Here is a 24,510-nt window from a genome sequence, read left to right as displayed (position 1 = left end):
GATCTGAGGTCTGCCAAAGGTAACTCAGTCTCCATAGGAGGCAGCAGCTCTAAAGGAGATAAAACTTTTTCCTGGAAGGGTATTAAGAAGCCCTTGGCTTAGCCAGACAGCTCCCAGCCACTTCATGCCCGGATGCAACCTGTTGTTTCTGACACATTCCAGACAGACAGACAAAACTGCGCTTTCTTCCCCACCCTGTTTAATAGTGAATCTAAAATGGCAATAGATTCAAACTTCTCCTGAGAATGTTTTAAGCAAGTGTCATTCTGTTACATGCTGCTGCCTAGATTTTAGGGCAAATTTGAAAACAAGTGAAACCCCAGTTTATTTTGTTTCCTTTTTATTTTCTCTTTTATACAAAAAAAGGTCTGACATAGTCACATCAATAAGAACAAGCGGCAGTGTGCACTCTTGCAACAACAATCATATAAGGATTTAAAATATATTGTTTTATTGTTCGCAATAGCAATGTTAGTTTGCCTTCTTAAATATCCCCAACGCCAAATTGCTGAGCTTGAAATTCTTGAAAGTCCTCTGGGATGGTGTCTGAAAACAGGAAAATATGCAGAAGTTTAGTCTTTTCTGACAAAATCAAGGAGCACTTAAATTAATGAATTACCCACCTACTTTTTTTTTTTTTTGTAGTTAACATGCCCTCTCTTTTGTTTACACATTAAGAACGGACTGGGAATGTTTTCAGTTTTAGCTGTACACCACTGACAAGCAGAGAGAGGCTAACAAGACAGTGAGTGCTACAGTGCCAGCCCATAACGGAGAACTGTCAATCTTCAAATGACATTTCTAACCAAAAGTTTTGTGGCTTCCACTCCTACATCTTTATTTATTAAATGCTAACCAGAAAGGCAGAAAAAGTGGTTGTCTTGCTCTGCACCCCAGACACATTTGTATCGTCAGCGCCTCTATTTCTCATGTATCCTAACTCAACTGCCCTGTGATGGTTTCCCACAAGGACGGACAGAAACATTAACCCAAGGACCAACAGCAACTGGTAGAAGAACTTCAGAACTGGCGAAGGGAGCCGGAGATGGGTCAGTGTCATAAGCATAACCACGGTTCTGTCCGAAGCATTGAGTTTGCAGTGTGCTTTTGCCAGATCCCAGAACATTTTATCTGGAGAGCCACAGAGCTAACTGCAGAGCTAAAGCTGCAGCCAAAGACGGAGCCACATCAATGAAGTTCAACTGCCTGACCTCAGCTTTGGTTATTTCCACTCTGATGCTGGACAGGTAATGCTAAACTCAAAAAAGGAAGTTTTATACACAAAAAAACGGTCATATACAAAAAAAGGGGTAATTCATTTACTTTTTTGTTAATAATTTCTTTTTTTGAGGCTTGAGAATTCTTTTTAAGCTTCATCTGCAAATGTAGGAACTTGTCTGAAATGAAAGCACGGATACCTGGGGACTCCAGAGACTTCACTGAGTGGGTTTCATTGGCTTACTACAGCACCTGCAGCGAAGTCACTGCTTGTTCCCTGTACGGAAAGTCTCTGCAACTTCAGTGGCAGCTTTGAAACATGCTTTCTGGGATATCACATACTGTTTGAGACTCTTATCAAGTAATTTTTAATTGTAAGCACCACTGTCTAGAGGTTCTCCTGTTTAACCACGACCTGCAAGTGCTAGCCTAGGTGTACGGAGTGCCCAAGAACCAGGGTCCATCACCAGAACAAACCACAGAGCCAGGGTCTGGCAGTGCAGTGGTGGTGCCCACTGCAAACCTGGCCCGGGCTTCTTGGATCCACAGAAAGTAGGCAAGGAAACTATTCCAGCTTGGCTGGTAACTTATTTTCCTAAGGCTGCCTTCGTTAGGTAGGGGCTGATGCTGAGAGGAGGGGGGTAGCCCCTCCAACCCCACTGCAAGCTAGCTCAACTGCTGCCAGGGCAGAAGTACCCTGACGTGATCAGCTTCTGTGTGAGCGACCAAGGTTTGAGTTATTCTGTGTAGTGGGAGATCCGGGCTGAGCTGCGAGGCTCTTTCTTATCCCAAGAGGAACGAGCCAGCGCGCTCCCACAGAGTCTGAGAAGGATTCCTCCATGGGAGCAAGGGCATCTTACGATCTTGTGCCCCTACAGACACAAGCAACCAGCAAGTACATGTGTGACACTGGCGCCCGGTGACTGATCCCACCGGCTCTCCAGATTTATTTCACCTTGTTTTCAGAGCTCGAGGCATCCTACGTACATGACGGCCTCAGTATATTGTGCGTGTACAGCTCTCACAGTTGGCTGGTTTTAAATAACGCTTCTAATTCTCTGATGACAGCTATACTACTTAGTTGGCACAGTCTCTGCAGCGGAGTGACTGCTCTGGGAGGAGCGGTGGTGAGGTGTTAGTTCCCCTTTGGCTGGGCTGCAGCGTGCTGCTGGTGTCAGGGGAGGCGTTTCACAGCTGTGAATAACTTGTAAATGAAAAGCAAAGGAAAGGATGCAAAACGGCTTAATCCAACAGCCACACCACTGGTTCTTCATGGTCACTTGTTAGTTGTTAGTTAAAACGACATAAGAGCAACATTACCATTGCAGCGATATTTCAGGTTGGACCAAATAATGTTTTCCTGAGAGAAGCAGAAAACTCCAAGCCGTCCTCCACGCATTGTGGTGTCTATGGTTACACCAGAGTCTGCCACAAGGTCAGAGCCTTCATAAAACCTCGCCCTGAAGTGAAAGCAAACAGAAGGTCTGTTAGTTCTTTTCCAAGGGCACAACATTCGTTAAAGTCATGTTGTTATCCATGGTGACTCTAGCCTTGGACATGCTATCCTCCCATCTAGCCCAGGCGAGAAAAAGCAGGTAAGATAGCTCCTCTGTGGGCTGGGAACCGGAGCAATGCTGCACGCTGCCAAGAGCTGGGCAGGGAGGGTGTTTTGGTGGCCGTTGTTTCTTCACACATCCTACAAAGGCCTTGGAATGTTTTTTCCCATAGTCAGTCAGGCTGAGAGCTTTAGCTCTTGAAAATTTCCACAGTTGATATTTACAGGAGAAAGGGAGAACCAGATTAGATCGGCTGAAGAAGGCCAGACACACTGTCTCACACAGCTAAACTTCTCCTTTTTTTAAAAACAGGCAAAGTTTCAAATGAACCATTTGGAATCTTAAACTTGACCATGAGATTTCTCTAAAAAAGTTAATATAATTAATTCCAGGAACAGTTTTGATGATCTGGCATCTTCTGGTTAGAAGCCCATCAGTAAACTCCCGCACTGCCCTGGGAAAGCTGTGCCCTGCCAGCTTCCCAACGTGCGCCCTGTGCTGAGGGCTGGAGCAGGACCACGCTGGGGCCAGCTGAGCTGCTGCAGCCCCGTCTACACCAAGGCCTCAGCCTCTGGGGCACTGGGTGAATGGCAGACAGCATGGTGAGCCTGGAGGGCCCTGTTTTGGATGAGGACACTGCTGGTCTGACACACTAGAAAACAGCAAGTGATGAAGGGAAGGAAAGTTCCTGTGTCTTTTCATAAAGTAAGAAACAAAAACCCAATTCCTGTTATGTTCCTGAGTTTATTTCCTGATTTGCTGAGGCAGTTCAAAAGTATCTGTACAATGAACAGAACTTGTTGTCTTTCAAATTTCCGTGGCAGAAGCTGACTCAAGTGACTTTTTCCTAAGCTTTCTTGAAGCGTCGGAAAACCGCTGCTAGACACATTATGGTCTGTGGCATCTGGCCCAAACAGGCCAGAGCGAGATGCGGACGGAGAGCTGGCAGAGGTTCGCTTTAGGCCTGGCTGCCTTTAGTTTTTGAAGGGTTCTGTGACACTGACTTTGCCACCTTTCCCAGTTGCAGGGGGCATTAATTAGGCTGGCTAGAGAGACTGCAGCCACAGGCAGATGTTTGCTTGTGAAGCAGCTTCACGAAGAGCTTGGTCTAAAGAAAAGTTCCCACTGAAAATGTATTCACTTCTGCCCTGTGGCTGGGAGACGACAATTGACAGTATAAATGTTCTTAATGCATTTCAGCGTAAAGTCAAACATGCTCACTCTAATTACTGCTAAAGATGATGCTCCGCAGTGGAATAATTATACCACCAAGTTACTACATCTCAGCTGCAGGATGGTGACTTTTTGAAGAACAACTGACTTATCTGTATATCTGTTCTATTACAAGGCTGCGAAACCCGAGCTGATGATGCCAGAGCAGTTTATTTTGCATTTTAACATTAACCTTGATCTGCAGATATGATTCCTGCTGATCTGGATGTTGCAGAGGGAAACATTTACTCCTGAATGGTGAACTTTTTTTAAACAATTTTTTTTTTTCCCAAATAACAAAATAAGAATAGATAACATGCATTACATAGCCTTGACAAACTTTCTGAATATCTGCTTCATAATCTTAAATCTATCGCATCAGGATAATTAGTGATCTTAGTTAGGCTCACAACCCTTAAGTGGACAACTTTGATGGGGTCAGTACTGGGCCCAGTCTTGTTTAACTTCTTCATCAACGACCTGGATGAAGAGTTAGAACGTACCCTCAGCAAGTTTGCTGACAACACCAAACTGGGAGGAGTGGTAGATACACCAGAAGGCTGTGCTGCCATTCAGCGCGACCTGGATAGGCTGGAAAGTTGGGCAGAGAGGAACCTGATGAGGCTCAACAAGGGCAAGTGCAGGGTCCTGCACCTGGGGAGGAACAACCCCATCCATCAGTACAGCCTTGGGGTGGACCTGCTGGAGAGCAGCTCTGCGGAGAGGGACCTGGGTGTCCTAGTGGACGACAGGTTAACCATGAGCCAGCAGTGTGCCCTGGCTGCCAAGAAAGCCAATGGAATCCTGGGGTGCATCAAGAAGAGTGTGGCCAGCAGGACGAGGGAGGTTCTCCTTCCCCTCTACACTGCCCTGGTGAGGCCTCATCTGGAGTACTCTGTCCAGTTCTGGGCTCCCCAGTTCAAGAAAGATGAGGAGCTACTGGAGAGAGTCCAGCGCGGGGCTACGAGGATGGTGAGGGGACTGGAGCATCTCCCCTATGAGGAGAGGTTGAGGGAACTGGGCTTGTTCAGCCTGAAGAAGAGAAGGCTGCGAGGGGACCTTATAAATGCCTACAAATATCTGAAGGGTGGGTGTCAGGAGAATGGGGCCAGACTCTTTTCAGGGGTGCCCAGTGACAGGACAAGGGGCAATGGGCACAAACTGAGGCACAGGAAGTTCCGTCTGAACATGAGGAAGAACTTCTTCCCTCTGAGGGTGACGGAGCACTGGAACAGGCTGCCCAGGGAGGTTGTGGAGTCTCCTTCTCTGGAGATATTCAAGACCCGCCTGGACAAGATCCTGTGCAGCCTGCTGTAGGTGACCCTGCTTCGGCAGGGCGGTTGGACTAGATGACCCACAGAGGTCCCTTCCAACCCCTACTATTCTGTGATTCTGTGATTCTGTGATCCTGGAATACGTAAATAAACTATCATAATTCCAGCAAAAAATTTTCTAAATGATCAAAATGAAGAAATTTTGAAATGCATTGTTTTTCAGCTCACTGACCAGTAGTAGCTTGGAAAACTGCGTATTAAAGCCAGAAAATGGCTTCTTAGGGTAGGACATAGTTACAACAGCCAGCTGGTAGAAAACTTCAGTTAGAAACCGGCTTAGCTTGGAATGGTCTTTCCTAGGAAAAGACCTGCAGGCTGAAGCTCACAAGTCCAGCCTGTTGTAAGGCTCCATCAGTGCAAAGCCCAGACATACTGTAAATTCCCAGATTGTCATCTGAATTAGGTGTTGAGAAACAACAGTTTAGGCAGACGTGTGTCTGTACTCACCTGATCTGTCCTCTCCTCTCTTACCTGATATAACCAATCTGGGGTCTGTGCTGCAAGAACCAGCGGTAGGAGACTTTGTCTTTCCACCCCACGTTTCGAGGGTCCTTCCACAGCAGCCTGACCTGATCACTGGTGTCCCCCGTGTGCCAGAGGGAGTTGCGGAGGTGCTCGCCAGGGCCTGTCTTGGATTTCACAGCCTGCAGAAACACAATTTTCCAGTGCTGACCACAGAGAAATGTCACGTTGAGGAGCTCTTTCTGTCGTGGGGAACAGGTCTGCAGAAGCACCCTCCCTCCTGCTCACAGGCCCCTAACGTCTCTTGCACAATCGCAGCCACTGCTTGCATGGAAAAGCAGCTGAGTGCCTGGGCCAAGGAGAAGGAGGCAATTTGCCCAGTTATAGTCAGAGCACAATCAGAGCAGAGACTAAACGCCCCAACTGATGAGCAGGGGCAAGACTGGAGATGAAGTTCCTTAAAAAATGGTGCTATTAACAGGGCTGTGTGGCAGCCACCTGACTTGGCCATTTTGATGCTGGGAGAGAACATCGGCCAGGCAGTATGTCCAACACACAGTGTGATGGCTTGGTCAATGCATGGCACCATGGCTTAGCCCATCACAGTCCGATGGCGGCATGGCATGGCCAACTCACGGCACGATGGCATAGCCAGGCTGTGGTGACCACCGTGTCCCCAGCCAGGAGCCAAGACCAGTACCTTCAGCTGAATGCCGGGCTCTGCAACAGCTCTGAAGGGAGTCGCTTGCCAGTACGTCTGTTCCGTTTGTTTCCACATCACCACATAAAAGCTAGAGCTGTCTTGATAACCAAAAATAAAGCCAGCGTAGTCGTCATCTGTCACTGTGTTCACGTGAAAAGTGCCCTCAAAGTCAACACCATTAAAAGCTGTGTAACCTGAGAATACACGCAGGTTAAAAACAAGTCTGCAGAAAATGCGTTCACATGCTTTAAGTTTTCTGCTGTAATACTTGAATCTCAGAAAGGGGTACGTACCAACAGCAAGGCCAGGATCGCTGTTCATAGTCTGCACAATTTCCATGCCCTGCAAGAGTAAATTAGCATGCGTGACTAGTTGGGTTCACTAAGCCTGGCAGCCTCTTCTGGCCTCCCTCTAGCACCCCCTCCATCCGTCTCCTCTGTGTGTTCACTGCATGTCTGTAACACTAGCTTTGAATTAAAACGAGAACTATAATCAGATACTGATGTTTCAGCTGCTGTATGCCCTGAGTCAGGACGGATTTTTCTTTTCCCATTGCAGAACTGGCCATACTGATACTTTCTTTCCCTGCCCCAATCTTCTGGAAATCACTGACCAGGGCCAGAATTGGCAAACAGACTGGGGCGGGTGGGAAGGCAGCTGGGGTGTGGAAGAGAGCTTTTATAATGCTCAGCTCATACAGTTTGATCATGGAGTTTGGGATTAAACTGACTGCCAGGACTAGGTTAAGGAAGGTGTATACGTCTCAGCTGGCTTGGCAGAGACTTTGGCAGTGGGAACAAATTGCACATTCCTTGTGACTCAGAACACACTAGCTTCCTGAAGGCTAAAATTTGTTAGTGTAAATAACAGTTATTGGACTCCATCTAGGAGCAAATACTCTGCTATACAGCGGGTTGTACTTTCAAATTCTTGAAAGGATTCATGAAACTGTTTGCTACAGAAATATTTCAACAGGGTGACACAAATGTCTCATATTTGCTGACCTGGCAGCAGTGAAATCCACCCAGAACAAGTTGACCAGCCTGTATTTTAGATTACTAGAAGCATCAAGCTTCAAGCTATCATATGCTAAAAGACAGTTCCTTCATTGTAACTCCCCTAAAATAGTCAACTAATCAACAGCTTCCACTTTTCACTTGTTTGCCAAAGGCCCAGCAATTACAGAGACCGCTTTGCTGTGGTTTTCAAATTATCTTCTCAGACAGGTAAGAAAGACCAAATGTATTTTTACCTGGTTCAGAACCACCCAGTTGGGATCAATCTGTGCATCCCCCTCTGGGTCCAGCACCACGGTCTGATAGGCCCTGAAGTCTGTCAAGGTGATCTCTGCGTTCTCAGGGCACACATCGATCCGATCAATCACTGTATCCTGGTCAAAATCAGACTCGCAGATATCCCCGACTCCATCACCTGAATGCATCAGAGAAGGGAAAGCAGATTTATGGTGCAGCAAGTAGTCACACCTGGCCGAGCCACAGGATCAGGGTGTCTGAGAAGCAGGTGGAGTCTCAGCCCCGATGGCTGCAGTGCCCAAGGAGGGGACCTGAGGACCCCTGCCTTGACCCCTGTGTGTTGGGGTCCCTCCTGGGATGAGCGTACGCACATGTGGTGACTGTGTTGGACCCTGGTGCACATGTGGATGTAGTTCTTAAGCACCAAAATGGCTCCTAGAACGCCCACCTTACCATTATCATCTTCCTGGCCTGGGTTAGGGACCAGCCTGCAGTTGTCAGGGCCCGGGGGCAAGAGGTCAGGAATGCCATCATTATCATCATCCTCATCACACTCGTCACCCAACCCGTCCTTATCTGTGTCCAGCTGGGAGCTGTTAATGACGGTGGGGCAGTTGTCTGTGCTGTCCTGGTGCCCATCGCCATCGCTGTGAGCACAGACACAAAAAGAAATGGCATGCCAGCATCAGCTCCTGCCTCTGCATTGGGGACAGCACAGGTACCAGAGTGGAAAATGTGCCGGAGGCAGCCCGGAGCTGGAAACAGACCCGTGCAGCACCACGACCTGGTGCTGCTCGGCTGGCTGAACAGCAAGGAGACACGGAACAGAGGCCGTATGGCAAGGTGGCAGAAAGATGAAGAATAAGCCTGGAGCTATGAAAATACTCCAATAAGGAAAAGAAAAAGAAGCCTTACATGGAGTGGGAAATGACACCAGAGCCCGAGATACCAAATGACGTCCACTCCTAAAGAGCGTGTAAGGCTCATCCAACAAGTTCAGCGTCACCAATCAAAAGGCATCCAGGAGACAGCAAGGGCTCAACAGCTGGTGTCCCTTGTCACACATGTTGTCCACAAGTGTGTTGGTGCTCAACGTGCAGGCGTGAGCATGAATGAAAGTTTATGGGAGACTTTGCATGAGCTCTGGAATCAGACTTGTTTGAAAATAAGCACCACTTTCACCCTGCTGCATGGGAAGTTTTGTACATGGCAGTCCCACAGAGGAGCTGCAAGGTCAGAAAGAGAGGAGAGAGTCTGTAGCTCCCCAGCACACCTCCAGCCCATGGGTGCATCAGCTGCTTACAGTAAAGAGCTACCAGGAACGGGGACACAGACTGTGGAAAAGGTTTTGGAAGTTATGGGGTAGCTGCCTTGCTTCTCCATGCCAACATTTAAGTGTATCTGTGCAAAAAAAAGGCCTGAAGTCAGGTGTGTTTTGTACACACACCATAAACGACATGGCTTCTGATGATAAGCAGGCATGTTTCCCCTCAGCAGATTTTGCCCAGCACAGGCAGAGCAGAAGTGGCACACAGCCAAACTAAGGCAGTGCGGCAACTTATAGCTATGTATATTCCCACCTATCTCTCCCTGCTTAAGAAAGGCACTTCAATTTCAGGTCAGAGCAACTAATGTCTGCACATTCTTGAGATAAAAAGCAATGAGGACCACGTGCATATACCTGTTGGAAGATTAACCTCAGGCAGAGCTACAGCATTTCCACCAGGCAATGCTTCACACATATTAGCTAGGTTTGAGGGGAAAAAGAAGAAAATACATCCTTTTTTAAAACAAGATAAGAACAAGGCCATATCTACTTAAAAGTAAACCAGCTCCGAGCTGGAGGCCCAAGGCTGGGAATGCTCCCCGCACAGGCAGGAAAGAGGGCTCCCCACACTTATCAGCCCAGAGAGCAGCAACCACCAGCGGCCCTGGAGCGAGACCCTGCAGCTGCCTGTGGCCGGAGAAATGCTGTGCCAGCACAGGATTTGTCACTTCCCTTTCCTCTTGCTTTAAGTGAGGAGCGCGGGGTCTGGGGAGGACTTGCCACCCCCACAGCCGGTTATGCAGAAGCTTCTTCCAGCCAGGTGTTAGCAGTTTGTCATGGGACATGCTCCTCTGAGTGCTCAGGGCATGTAAAAGCCACAGAGGAGCCCTGACACTCTTGCCGTGCTAAAGAAAATGTTTTACGCTTGGTAACAGAATTCTGTTTCTGAAAGACTAGGTCCTTACGGAAAAACGTACAGCCATTAACTGTGAAATTTCTGCTAAAGAAAAAAAGAAAGAAAAGGGGAATGAAAAATAAAGAAAAGAAGAAAGATGTTACCTCACTAAGATGCTCTGAGCAGTGCTCTGCGTTTTCCAGCCAGAGAACTGCTCTGGAGGTCACTTCCACAGGAACTCATAGGAAGCCTGTGCAAGCACGGGGCTAAAGGTGAAGGGCTCCGTCACTGTACTGCTACAGCGAAGTGAACCAACCGGGCTGATAAATCATAACATTGTTTTTGAAATAACACCTCTTTGAGGAGGTAGTGGAATTATATCCAGGCTAGTCTGAGGGATTACAGGTCCCCAGGAATCACTAGCAAGCTTCAGCTCAAGATTAGCCTCTTCCACTTCCCTGCTGCAGTTACAAGCCATAACAAAGCATACCTGTCCTGATTGGTATCACAGGAATCTCCAACCAGGTCATTGTCAACATCTGACTGTAAGAGGAAACAGAGAAATCTCCTGTGTCAGCTGCTGACAGCATCCATTAAAATGGCAGTATTACACCAAAACACAACCAAAACAAATACAATTAAAATAAAAGCATGGAAAAACATTTATTTTACAAAACATATTTTCTTGTTTGCATCATCCATCTAACCAAAAAAGTTAGTTCTGTTAAAGAAAAAAAAAAAACAGACAATGAATGAACAGGGTTAAATTTGATTGGAGCAGTTCAAGCAAGGTGAGTAGTTCATGCAAGATTTCTAAACTACTGAAAACAGGTAACCCTCATTTCTAGCCAAGGTTTATTTCTTAAGCAGCTTTAAAAATCTACCATGTATCTTTAAAGTTTATAGCATTTTTTGTAACTCACAAGGGGCTTAATCAGAATTCAAAACATATGAAAAGTGTCACTGATTTCTCACCTAGGAGCAGTGAAAGTTTTGCTAAATAAGGACACCAGGATTTTGTCCTAATTAAAGAAATACCAAGTGTTAACTAAATCACACCCCTGTGAGGGGTCTGGCATTGGACTCTGTGGGACAGGAGCATGCTCACATTTCAGAGGATGACAGCAGAGGACACTGGCAGGGCAGAGGTCTAACAACATCCCAGGCTATGAGAATACAGCTGGTGGCTCCCCTCTCCCGTGTCAGGAGAGTTTGAAGCTCCATAAAACTTTCCTGAATACATAGTATTAAAAGAGAAATACTATGGCTGCATGGAGTGCCTCATTCTCCTGCATTTTTTTGGACCTCAGCAGTCCCTCTCCCTGAACGAGGGTATTTTTTCCTTCTGCCTGCTAACCTGGTTTGGGTTACTGACTGTAGGGCAGCTGTCACAGGCATCACCAACACCATCATTGTCCTTATCCTCCTGGTCTTGGTTGGGGATCCTCTGACAATTATCCAAAAGGTTCTTAATACCTAGTGAAAAGCAGATTGGGTGTTAGTTAAAAACAATTCCAGTATTTGTTTTTGGACAACATAAACATCAAGAACAGTAAAGAGACTACTCCTTTTCAGCGACTACTTTATCTTGCAATGGCATTATAAACCTGCACAGCAAATGTTTCTTCTGTGTGCATCCATTCATTTAACAGAAGTTAGAAACACCTTGCTAAAGAACAGCTGTCAACCCATCACACACACTTCATTTATTGCACACTATTTATTCTATCCTGTTCCTGTATCACAGCTTACAGGATGGGACGTTTCATCTTCGTTACTACATTTGAAGGGCTGTGATTTTTTCACTTCTTTCAAGCCTCCTACAGCAATGAAAATAATACATTATGTAGCTCTTGGTCACCTGGGACAGGCAGCAGCTGGATACTCTGGGACATGTTTGCACCTTTAGGGAATTACTGAATGACCAATGACCGTAACTGATACGTAAAAACACGGCCGTGGTTTACCTGTTACAGTGTTCAGTGCTTCCAATGGAGGATAAAAGATATACATTAATCTAAATGAAAAGTATTCCAAAGACAGGTTTCACGAAGAAAGATAGAGTGTTGCAGTGGGTGACAGGAAATCTCCTAACAGACGGCATGTTCTGGGCAAGTTTCAAGAACATCAGAAGCTGGAAGTGAAGAACTACCAACCATCTCCATCCATGTCATCATCGCAAGCATCTCCTTTCCCATCACCATCTGTGTCCCTCTGGTCATTATTCAGGACATTGCGGCAGTTGTCACAAGCATCTCCAAAGATATCTTGGTCGCCATTTCTCTGGTTAACATTGGGAGCCAAGACACAGTTATCCTGCAAGAGACACAGATCCAAATCAGACATGAAATGGGCTCCAAATCCTGAATTTCTACTTTAGTGGATTTATATAACTCTTGTATTTATTTCTACTTTCTCAAAAGCTTATTATTGTGAGCAGTTTGACATTTTATGTGAATATTAGCTCTGGATCAGATTTGACTCGCTCCTCAAAGCTCTGCTTTGAACCACACCGTGGGAATTCTAAACATAAATACCCAGTATCATAAGGTTTTATTTATAACTTTGACTTCTGATTCTGATTTCAGATGCATCCACAGTGAGCAACCTGTTTTGGTGCCTCGGCTTTCTTACACTGTCCTTCTCAAGAGGCGAAGTCAGAGACCCCGACAGGGTTTGTAGATGCTCTTGGTGAAAGGCGGGTGCCCCCTCCTGGTAGAGACTCAAACCAAAGCTGAAACACTTGGGAAAAAAAGCACTTTTTGACGCAAAAATGTTCAAGTCTTATTTTTCTGTCAGCCAGGCTGCTATTGACTCTCTAAAGCCATCAGCAGGCATATGGAGAAAATTTTATTTCAAAGGGATGTAAACTTTCCTCTCCCATCTAGTACACCCATGACCTCATCCTCTTGCACACATGGAAGCAGAACAGAGCTTAGCAACAACATAGAAGTTACTTGATTGCAAAGGCGCTGAACCTGCATATAGATTTACAGTTGAAGGACGATTTATCATCTTTCCTTATAGAGCATTAATAAAACCAGTTGTTTCAAGCTACCGGAATTTAGGGTTCACCTCTGTGGCAAAACAGCCTGGGACAGACCTTCTGTGATCACTAGTCTGCCCTAGCTCCACATGGACATTCGCACCCTGGACACAGTGATCTTCCCGCCTTCCTTGGAAGTGCATGAAGCAATACCACAGAAGGATCTTAATGCAGAACAACAGCAGGCATGTGAAGATACGGGGTGAACACCAAAGAGCTTTTACGGTCTGAATTTATTCTCTGCTATATTCTTCAGTAGTGTACCCACATGGAAACCTCTTTGAGAACAGGAGTCAAAGCTTTTTCAAGTTATTGGCAAGACACCTATTAATTTATGTGGGGTTTGGATCTCTCATGGAATGTGATGTCAGGTCAGCCTGCTCTTTAAAAATAAAGACATTAATGCAAGTAATATTCCTGAAGGCCATGCTACAGGTCAGCATGACAGAAGGACACAAGTTTTGTATATAAAAAGCTCTAGAATTCAATGTTAAAATATAATAGTGGAGTACACACTGGTGGGATTTAAGGCTGGGTGAGACAGCCTCTTTTTTGTTAGGTCTTATAATAGCAAGCATTGTATGAAAGAAAAAGACTGGATTTAGAGAGCTGCTGACAGTGATGAGTGTGGGATAATCTGTGGCAAATAGTAGTGAACCACATTTCAAAATCAATGCCTATTGCAGTAACGTGAAATCCTTCTGTTTGCACAGACCCCTGCAGCCTGATCTATGCACAGCACCTGCTCATTGGGAATGCCATCTCCATCCGCATCGTCGTCACAGGCATCTCCAATCCCATCACCATCGGCGTCTTCTTGTCCAGAGTTTGGAACAAATCTGCAGTTGTCCTAAAAAAAAATGAGACATGTCTGGCATTCCGTAGGTAAACTGGATGCTTTCATAATTTTAATGACTTTTTCTATTACTGTTTAAATTAATCAATAATAAAATTAATACAATTTATGAAGAGGAATTCAATAACTTGAAAACATATTAATACATCTGATCATGTTTCTTCCACTCTTCCTCTTCACCCCTTCACGCTCTAAATTATTATAGGATTAAGAAGAATTTCTTACCTTTCTGCAGTTATCAGCAGAGCACGAGAGTTCTTCATTAGGGTAGCCATCGATGTCAACATCTTTTCCACAAATATAACCATCACCAGCCCAGCCAATGCCACACTATCAATAAAACACCACTGTAGTACTACCAAAAGGTTAATGAGTCACTGTAGCAATATTCAAAAGCGAAACCCCACATCAACCTTGAAAACACTAAAATACAGAAGGCATGAACAGATACTGAAGTGCAATGAGGTATGCTTCAGCATGTCTCAATATGGAAAGAAAATCTTTGCTTCAAGCTCCTTATTTCTAAGCACAGTTAGAAAGAGCTAAGACGATGTTAAATGTGATATGTGTCTGCAACACCTAATGATTTCAGTGGGAGCTACAGATGTCTTTCAGACACTGGTCAAGAATCAATTTTGGTTCCTCACCTGCAGGTGGAGAACAAGAAAAGAGGGGACCTAAGCAGAATATGCACCTAGCATCTCAGCAAGGGGCTCATGGTTAGATGGGATGATTGTGTTTTGTCCAGTATCTCTAAAATACATCTGCAACTAGAGCAAGCTTTAAGAGACAACTGCGATGACAGTTACTAAGTTTGCATGAGCAAAGCAAGTGCATCTGCACACAAGTTTCTCCTAGCCAATTAAATTGGTACTGCTTCAAAACACTGCCTAATTTGTAACTGCAGATACATGCATAAAACTGTTTGTTGAACTCTGGCCTCCCCTTAAAACGAGGACTTGCCTAACACAAGTATCTACGCATCTTCCCATTAGAGCACACACTTCAAATATCGTAGATTTTTCTTATTTCAAATAGATGTACTTAAAAATAAGACCAAAGCAAGTGCTAGTAGAAGCACGCACTGTACCCAAATTTAGGACACAGGATTAGTCTCTTGTTTCCCCTTGCAAGTTGGAAAAACTAAGTAACATACTTCAGTTAGACTCTTACAATGGAAGTTCATATCCCACTTAGTGCTCCTCTGCTCCCAAGATTGGAAAGCACAGTACAGCCCACCTGTGCCTAGAATCTGGGGTCTCACTTGGAAAAATATGATTTCTATCAGCAGGCAAATACAAGCATGCTGAGTGTGCAGAGAGGATCCCTACTCACAGCTATGTAGCTGAGCGCCAGGAGAGGAATTTGCTCTTGTGATGTCTTCTGTAAAGTGATACTTGATGGCACTTTCTGAGGAGACTACAGAATATCTATAAAAGCCATTCCCAAAAGATCTAATTACAGACACTGTAAATACAGTACACAAGTATGGCTGCCTTACAGACATGCTGCAAGAAAAAAACAATTGCAAGACAGACTTAGCCTGGTTATTTTTGAAGATGTTCTGGGCCAGTGTGCCACAACCTGGTTAGAATTGTGTAAAATGACCACAAAGACTTGCCCAGTTCCAGCCTAAAAAAGCTATTTTTCACTGTACAAACGCATGAATTTATGAACTTACAATACACGTCACCTCTCCTCGCCTCTCCTCAATACAACGGGCATGGACACTGCATGGATTGAGGGCTCGACTTCTACAGCTCCTCTCAGCCTGGCATCCCCGGACTTGGTCTCCTGTATACCCTGGTTTGCACTGGCCACAGTGGTAAGACCCCTGTAAGAACAGAAAGTTACTAGCCAGCCTTTTAACAGGACTCCTTTTTCTTTTAAAGCAAGCATGTGGGCGAGATTCATGTCACACTGCTTATGCTGTGCAAACGTAGTTTTTAATCCATTGAGGCCTCTTGCACTGTGAACAAACTTTATTTTCTACATGAAATTCAGGTTTGGCTCCCACAGTGCACGCTGGAAAACACACCCAACTCCTGCCAATTTAGACCAGTCTTTTATTAAGACAGAGAAAAGTCATGTAGCAGCAAAAGCTTCTTCATGATGCCTTGTCCCTGCCAGCATCACTCTGAGCTGCTTCCAGGTGGCCAAAACTTTGAGTGAAATTCTAAGTAGCACCTCCTTAATCAGACTGGATGCTCTTATTTCAGTGTAAAGCAGACCCATCAGTTTAACTAAACTGGGCGCAACATTTAATCAAAGAGAGACAAGAAGTTCATTATGTCTTTGCCCTATTTTATTTTAACTTAAATGCTTTTAAGCCAATTTCAGCTAAGTCTTATTCTCCAGAAAACAACCCAGGAGTTGAAGACACAGTCATTTACACTGCAGTAAGAACATGCATGCAAACTTTTGCAGTCGCTTACCGAGATGCATATATATATATTTTATATTTGTGCCACTCTCTTGTGTAAACAAACCCAATGGAGCTAAGCCCAGAAATACTGGTTTGTGCTGGAACAATCACTAGATGAGATATAAATGGATAAACACTGATAAAAAGGGATGTTCTTCAGGTATCTAATGTGGCTTTTGTCTCAATCTCACAAACTTGTAGATTTGTAAACTATGACATAAAAGTTAATCGAAAACACTCTTTTCCTCATAGGGAATTATTATTTTTGACGCGTCAAGGAACAGAAGCAGGCAGATCTCTGACAAACTTGTGTATCCATCCCTTTGTGAAACTGAGGCGCTTCACACCACTTCACTTGTCCTGTACAAAGCCTGTTGGAGGAACTGTCAGGAATGTCCCCGTCTACCATGATACAGAGATACATACGCTGCCCAGCTGGGCACTATTTTTGTCCTCTGTTCCTAGCTTCATTCCATATTTTAACTCTGTGCTGTCTGCATACTTTCAGGCTGAAGACGAAGACATACAGATGACTGAAGAGTACAATAATCACTGGGCCATGCAAATGGTATACAGCCCATATAAACATACCGGCCCGTGCACTTTCTCCTGATGGATGCCAGGGTAATATCTTCTGGAGTCTGTTGAATTTGCTCAGTATATTCTGTCCTATATCTAGCCCTGGTATGCATTAAAATAGCCTTTAAGGCAGCACTTCCAGACCAAACTGCTTCTAAAGGGAGAGAGGAGTAAAAAGCCCACGCCCCTCTGTTTTGACAGAAGGCAGTCTGACCACCTCCGGAAGATGACTAGTCATGCCTAGTCATGCAATAAGACACAATATGTGACAGAAATGTTATAGATAGTTTAAAAAAAAAAAAAAGAAAAAAAGAGAGACGATATTGAACAGTGAAAGCAGTCCTAGAAAAAACAAGGTTATTCACAAGGAAAGCTCACCAGTTCTAACACTACTGGTAGCCTCAACAATACCTAGCTGCAAAAAGGACCACCTTTACAGCTGCATGATAGTTTTAACCCTTCTGTTGTTAGGCAGAAAGCCTGCTCTGCGTAGCCAGCTACAGCAGAATAGTATTTGACAGTGGCGTGTTACATATAGAACAACTAAGTGATCAGGCAGGTCCTGCTTGACCAACCTGATGTCCTTCTATGACAAGGTGGCCCACTTAGTGGATGAGGGAAAGGCTGTGGATGTTGTTTATCTGGAGATTAGTAAAGCCTTCAACACTGTCTCCCGCAACATTCTCCTGGAGAAAATGCTTGTGTCTTGGATGGGCGTACTCTTTGCTGAGTAAAAAAACTGGCTGGATGGCCAGGCCCAGAGAGTTGTGGTGAATGGAGTTAAATGCAGTTGGCAGCTGGCCACAAGTGGTGTTCCCCAGGGCTCAGTGTTGGGGCCAGTTTTGTTCAATAACTTTGTCAATGATCTGAATGAGGGGATCGACTGCAACCTCAGTAAGTTTGCACATGGCACCAAGCTGGGTGGGAGTGCTGATCTGCTCGAGGGCAGGAAGGCTCTGCAGAGGGATCTGGACAGGCTGGATCGATGGGCTGAGGACAACTGTAGGAGATTCAATGAGGCTGAGTGCCAGGTCCTGCACTTGGTGCACAACAACCCCATGCAATGCTACAGGCTTGGGGAGGAGTGGCTGGAAAGCTGCCCGGCAGAAAAGGACCTTGGGGTGTTGGCTGACAGCCGGCTGAACATGAGCCACCAGCGTGCCCAGGTGGCCAAGCAGGCCAACGGCATCCTGGCTTGTATCAGGAATAGTGGGGCCAGCAGGAGTAGGCAAGTGATCGTCCCCCTGTACTCAGCACTGGTGAGGCCACACCTTGAGTACTGTGTTCAGTTTTGGGCCCTTCGCTACAAGAAGGACATTGAGGGGCTGGAGTGTGTCCAGAGAAGGGCAGCGAAGCTGGTAAAGGGTCTAGAGAACAAGTGTTACGAGGAGCGGCTGAGGGAACTGGGGTTGTTTAGTCTGGAGAAAAGGAGGCTGAGGGGAGACCTTATCACTCTCTGCAACTACCTGAAAGGAGGTTCCAGCAAGGAGGATGTTGGTCTCTTCTCCCAAGTAAAAAGTGATAGGATGAGAAGAAATGGTCTCAAGTTGTGCCAGGTGATGTTTAGATTGGTTATTAGCACAAATTTATTCACCGAAAGGGTTAACATGCACTGGACCAGGCTGCCCAAGGATGTGTTTGAGTCACCATCCCTCGAGGTATTTAAAAGGCATGCGGATGTGGTGCTTAGGGACATGATTTAGTGGTGGACTTGGCAGTGTTAGCTTAACGGTTGGACTCATGATCTGAAGGGTCTTTTCCAACCTAAATGATTCTATGATTCTGCAATTCTAAGTAAAAGGTCCAATTTGCTTCACAGCATTAAAAGGGTTGTATACCCCTTCTACTGGATCCCAACATCTTTCAAACCATTTCTACTTCTGCTGTGCTTGCTCTCTTGGATTTAATATCTACGGGTATTAAAAGTGCTGTACCAACTGCAACTCTCCTCTATGTACTTGTTTAGAGGATATCTAGTACTGTATAAATACCCTAAAGAACTGAAGACATTACTCCTATAAAAAGAGTACTCAGGGGAACAGCTTGCTGCAGCAGTTCTCAGGTGCGAAAAGATGAGGGGAAGCAAAAGTTTAATCTTTCAAAGGAAGTTTCTTACAATAACTTACTCATAAACACACATAACTGGATGGTGCGTGGAGAAGAGTTCCTGTCGTTTCTCAGGATAAGTGGTAAGGATACAGCTCATATGGACATGTTAATGACAAATCAAGTACTGACTTTTTTATTATTATTATTAGTCAGGAAAAGAGGAAAGGATTCTTTGGTTCAGATGAAGCCAACAAACAAATTATATTATTCATCTCTTCAATCAGAGCCACAAATCCAATCCTAGCCTCACATAATTTTAAAAGAATCAATTTTTTTAAAGCCACAAATGAAAAGGTGCCTTACCAAAGTGTTTATGCAATGAGAATTTGGAACACAGAGTCCAAGTCCACCATTCTGACATTCATCAATATCTAAGCAGACCTAGCAATAAAACAAATCAACATGTAATAAAAACAATGCCAATTTGAGATCTAAGTCTGAAGAAAAGCCACCAAAGTTTAGGCCTAGAAAAGAGTCATAGCCTCTCCTGAAACCACTCCCAGAACGGCACAGACATACCGATAGACTAATTTTCCAGTTGATCTCCAGATACATACCAAGCTTAAAGAGACACTCCGATAATTTCCACCTTGCGATGAGCTTCTTGTTTGCCCACAAGAGTTTATACAAGAACTATGTTCCCCTTCTAGGGCGCTACAGGAACATGCAAAAAATGACAGTGATATAGGCCTTTTCTAGGTTTACAGAAACCTGCAGAGCTCCCTTTAACATTGATCAGAGATACCTGTGAAGATAATGACATTTATCTTGCCTACATACCAGTCCGAGTACTAGACTTTTAATACTCCCACTAAAGCCAAGCAAACACAACTCTGATCTTCTAATTGAAACACTCTGAGCTCTGCCTAACTGCACAAGGCAATTATAGAATGACTGAGGTATAAATAAAACGTGATACTGACACACTGAAATAAGCCAGTGTCTTGAAACGGTGGCTGCTGCAGGGATGCTGCCACTCACCTGCTTATTGCTCTTGGCGTAGCTGACTCCTACCCCTCGCACAGTTTGTCCTGTATATCCCGAGGGACAGGTCTCACATCGGAAACCCGGAGCAGTGTTCACACATCGCACTCCAGGGAAGCAAGGGTTGTAACGACACTGCAGAGGAAAAAAAGAACCGAGCGCACATTCGTCCTTCAGTAGCATCCAGACTCTGACTATGTGCACAGTTCTCTCAGTCAAAGGTAACGCTACATACAATGTCTGTATGTCTTCCGTTCAGAGCTGGCTTACAGAGTAAACAGCCTCTGCAGGTATTTCTGACCCCAGTAGGTCTTCAGCTATCTCTGTAATTTAAGTAACATTTGCAGTCTTCCATTATAGCCTGGAGTTGATGCTGATCCCCAGTCCTTAACAGTTGGACCTGATGATCTTAGAGATCTTTTCAAACCTTAATGATTCTATGATTCCTTTCACTGGGCAGGTTCAGTCCCCTCGGAGGCTGAGAGCCTTCTGGAAGGGCCCAGACCACAATATCAGGAAAGACATGTAACTCCAACCCACTGAACGGTCCTGCAGTTGTACATATAGAAGTGGCAGCAGCATTTTCCCTCATCTGTATTTGGGCGAATCTCATAGCCAGAAGTAATCCAAACGTGAACCAGATGAGCAGGGATGTATCAGTGGCACCCACATGTTTCTATACTGGAGGCCCACAGACAATCCTCAGCACTTCTCCCAAAATACCACATGCCCACAGCATCACCCTTGGCCTGAAGACACCATTCGTTTCGTTGCCTCGTGGTTTTACAGAACAGCTGTGACCCATTTCACTGGCCTTGTGGGTGCCAGTCTGGGAACCACAACCCACACTGCTGCCTCTCCAACATCAACACTAGCTGCTAAGTAATATTTGTAAGAGTACTGAAAACATCAACATGCCATCACGCTACATGTGTCTCAAAGACAACAATAAATAAGAAACATGAAAAAGAAATATGAAAGAGTTTTAAAATATGCCCTTTTTTCCCCCCTCAACCGCTAACAGAAAAAGATCTGCAAGATGGAGGGAGAACAAGCCAGCAGATACCCACCTACAACAAATATGCAACTTGTAACCAAACACACACACAAGGGAGCAATAAAAGGTATGTTTAATATCAAAGTGCGTTTGACAGAAAGATCTGTTAGAAGCAGGTCCACAACTAGCATAAGGAAAATGTAAAACCTAGGACAGACATTTTGTCTTGCTGCGGATTTTTTTATTGTAGGCAGCAGAGGGCACTCAAATTACACTGTACACAGAGCAGAGCTGCAGCTCCCAAGATACAGGGTATCAGCATACGAAAGTAAGTCTTCAAACTTTAATGAATAAGGGAGCATATTGCAGAGATGCTAACAGCCTTAGAAAAGATGATGGCAGCTCTTAGTGAGGAAGCTTCTGGATTTCTTTTTGTCAGAATCTGTACACGAACTTCTTTTTAAATGCCAGTTATTAGGTAGTACAGAAATAGTTTATTCGGTAGAAAGGTGTTCTCGCAGAAGAGATTCCTAAAGAGCTTTTAAAAAAAAGACCCTCTTTCCCTCTTAGTCTCAGCTAACTCAGGAAAACAAATAATATGACAGATCCCCTCTTATTAGACAATGAAAAGCTGTTGCCATTTATTTTCTCTTTTTTTTTCCTCCTGTGCAATCTTAAGTGTTATCCTTTCCTCCTGTGCAATCCAGCTGTTAAAGGAGCTATTTACGGGTGAACAAAACCGCACCAGACTAGGTGGCATTTCAGTAGCAGTGTCCATGTAAAGACCTCACATAAGCAAGACTGTATCTCTATGACACTGTTTTGGCAAAATTTCCTTGCTGTTTCTAACATAAGATCAGGTCTGCCATGTATAGAGGTGGCAAGAACATGAAGGAAGGTCAATCTGCAGTGGCAGAACCTGGCTGCTCACAGAAAATCATGTTAATGTCGGGCCACTGCAAACTAGTCTTTCTTTGTTTTCCCACCACTGCTGTCATGGGTAGAGCTGCTCCAATCCTGAAATACCACGCTCTGCCTCAGCCTGGGTACAGCTCAGGAGGTGGAACCCATCCTTGAATCTCTCACCATGGCTGTCTGCGGCATGAAACTTGCACCACAGCTGCCTCACCTTCACCTCTTGCACTCACATTTCAGAGCTCCACCTCTGTTTTTTGCATCTCTGTTGCAGCAGACACACTCCATGCCATGGGAGGCAAAACAAAAGACATTGCCTACAACTCAGGAAACTGCCACACTCAACTCACTTTCTCTCCCCAGTGTTTTTCACAGACAGATACAAGTTGGGCACATCACAGCCTCTCTGCTGAGGGCCTACAGGAGTGAGTAAACAAAAGAGCAGTCAAAGCACATCTCCTGCTGGCTAGGAAGGAGAAAAAAAGGAATTGCTTTTGTTGTTTTACATCATTAGGCAGGTACTGTGCTATCCACAGGCACAGCTAATGACCTAATTCTCCCGGTTCCATGGTTTACTATATTCAGATGCTTTACCACAAAAATCACTAGAGAGTAATGGCAAAAATCATCACACAGAAAAAATGAGGTGAAGCTGTAAGCAGTTTTGTTGTTTGTGTTCTGAGTGTCACACTTCAATTAACACAGGTTTTATTTAATTGTTTAAGATATTGTAGATTTATTAACTCAGTCCTCAATACAAGCAAGCTCTGAATTTCTAACATATAGCAAAAGAAAAAAAACTGAAGTCAACATCAGCTTTCAACACAACCATAAAAAAGCAAAAGGAACAATAACAATAAACGTTTATTTTCTTTCTTAGACTTTTAAGGTAAGGCTAAAAATATGGCTCCAGTTTGGGTTGAAGAGAAGACTTTAGTCTCCAAGGCTGGTTTAGGGGCACTACAGTTTAAAGAAACAAAGCCCACATTAACAAAACGTGCTTCTGCAGCTCTGCCTGTAAGAGAAGCTACTGCATCTTCTTGTGGAATAGAAACAACTACGTCAAAAGCTTGTTTGGGTTATTTTGGATTTTTTTTCCAAGCACTAAACTGCTTTAAGTGACTTCTCAACTCACCAGGGTGTTTCAAGTTTTCACACATATGACCTCCATAAAGTTGCAGCAAGAGCAAAATAGGGAGGTAGAATCAAATCAGAATGAATTAATATTCACTGTGCAAGCAGTCAGCAAAAGCTGAAGACAGCAAGTATCAGCAACCCATGTATGGAAAGATTTTTTTTAGCTTTTTTTTCCTTTTTTTTTTTTTTAAATTCAGTGAAAGTCACTATTTTACCTCATCGATATCTGAGCAGGTAACTCCATTTCCTGTGAGCCCTTCAGGGCAGGGGCCGCACTGAAATCCGTCTGCTGTTTCCACGCACCTGACTCCCCTGAAGCAGGAATTAACTTCACATTTGGGTTTACTGCGCCTAGGAAGCTGAGTTGGAAAATTCACAGTTCCCAAACCTTTAATGCAGAAAGAATAACAGTTTCAGTGACTGAAAGAAACATCCATCACTGCTTTTAACTGGCAAGCGCTCTGAAGAGATCCCCAAGACACTGCACAGCAGGGGCTTCGTGTTTCTGCACTGTGCTGCTACCAGCTGTGCTGTGGCTGAAGAGACTTCGTGCTGGGAACAGCCCAGCAGCTTGCTGCGTCCCCAGACAGAGGAAATGAAGGCTGTTTTGTTAGGTCCACATGCTTCTCCTGGCTACACATGGGAGCCCTCCTCCTAAGTTAGTCCCAGCACAGATCTGCTACTGGCTGGGGGACAAAACTGTGAAAGCCAGTGACCTCAGACGGCCCAAGGGACTCAAGAGTGATGGTACAAGGCATTTCACTGGCTAAACTGGCAACACTACCACTTCATAAGAAAAACAGTGCCATGGTTTTGCAAAAGCATATCTGACAGTCTACAAATAAGAGGAATAAAGTAACAGCAGCCTGTAGCCCATGAACACGCAGCAGGACACACAAGTACACTGGCTTAGGTGCACAGATAACAGCCCTGTGGAAAAGCAAGGTTTTCTGAGACTCTGGCAGGTGCTGAACCTTGGTACTGATGCACGCACAATTTAAAAACATTTTCTTTGCCACTTACACATAAGGATTAACCAGGCTGGAGCTCAACTTGAGTTTTGATGAGGCTGACAGACCACGAGGAGAAATCAGCTAAAAGGCCTGATGAGTTTAAGGCCTTTGACTCCACCCACTGCAGGAGGATTTTGGTTTTTACACTGAGTGCATGCGTGTCCTGATTGTCAGTTGTGTAGAAGGGGCATACAGTGGTATTTGCAAAAGCATTTATTTCCTCCATTTAGTGAAAAGACGGAGGCCACCTTTCAGGTCTTACTGCCATTAACCAGTGACTGCCTACTCGGAATCAGATGACTTTTGGGTAGACTGCACAGGATCTTCCTCACACCGATCCTGTGTACCAGCTAGAGCAGGACATGATTGCTCACTTGTCCTTCTACTAAGATTGTTCGTGAGATACCTGGCAGGCAATGTCTTTCTCCTCAGGAACATGTGGCACAGCTCTATGGCAAAGCAAGAACTGACAGTACAGGGTGAGTGGTACTGCTTGGTTTAGTGGGGTTTTATCTCCCAATAGGTAACTGTCAGGTCTATGGAAACTCA

The 24,510-nt window shown here is 44.8% G+C and overlaps 1 protein-coding gene across 1 annotated transcript in view; it reads right to left on the bottom strand.

Annotated features, from left to right (window-relative positions):
• Nucleotides 1–339: 339 nt before the first annotated feature.
• The window catches only part of THBS4 (thrombospondin 4), a 41,384-nt gene continuing 17,213 nt past the window's right edge, over nt 340–24,510 (bottom strand). Inside the window, exons 7-22 of the mRNA XM_075447092.1 lie at nt 23,164–23,336; nt 19,897–20,034; nt 19,219–19,296; nt 15,484–15,636; nt 14,028–14,132; nt 13,689–13,796; nt 12,057–12,216; nt 11,258–11,376; nt 10,391–10,443; nt 8,192–8,385; nt 7,738–7,916; nt 6,779–6,827; nt 6,483–6,679; nt 5,792–5,964; nt 2,539–2,678; nt 340–546 (exon numbers count right to left, since the gene is read on the bottom strand). Coding sequence (XP_075303207.1) covers nt 485–546; nt 2,539–2,678; nt 5,792–5,964; nt 6,483–6,679; nt 6,779–6,827; nt 7,738–7,916; nt 8,192–8,385; nt 10,391–10,443; nt 11,258–11,376; nt 12,057–12,216; nt 13,689–13,796; nt 14,028–14,132; nt 15,484–15,636; nt 19,219–19,296; nt 19,897–20,034; nt 23,164–23,336 — 2,081 coding nt within the window. The 3' untranslated portion in view covers nt 340–484. The remainder of the gene's footprint in view (nt 547–2,538; nt 2,679–5,791; nt 5,965–6,482; nt 6,680–6,778; nt 6,828–7,737; nt 7,917–8,191; nt 8,386–10,390; nt 10,444–11,257; nt 11,377–12,056; nt 12,217–13,688; nt 13,797–14,027; nt 14,133–15,483; nt 15,637–19,218; nt 19,297–19,896; nt 20,035–23,163; nt 23,337–24,510) is intronic.

The sequence above is a fragment of the Opisthocomus hoazin genome, chromosome Z (genome assembly GCF_030867145.1).
Source record: "Opisthocomus hoazin isolate bOpiHoa1 chromosome Z, bOpiHoa1.hap1, whole genome shotgun sequence".
Classification (NCBI taxonomy): domain Eukaryota; kingdom Metazoa; phylum Chordata; class Aves; order Opisthocomiformes; family Opisthocomidae; genus Opisthocomus; species Opisthocomus hoazin.
The sequence above is the reverse complement of the archived record's forward strand: the minus strand, read 5'-3'. Positions and strand labels throughout refer to the sequence as shown.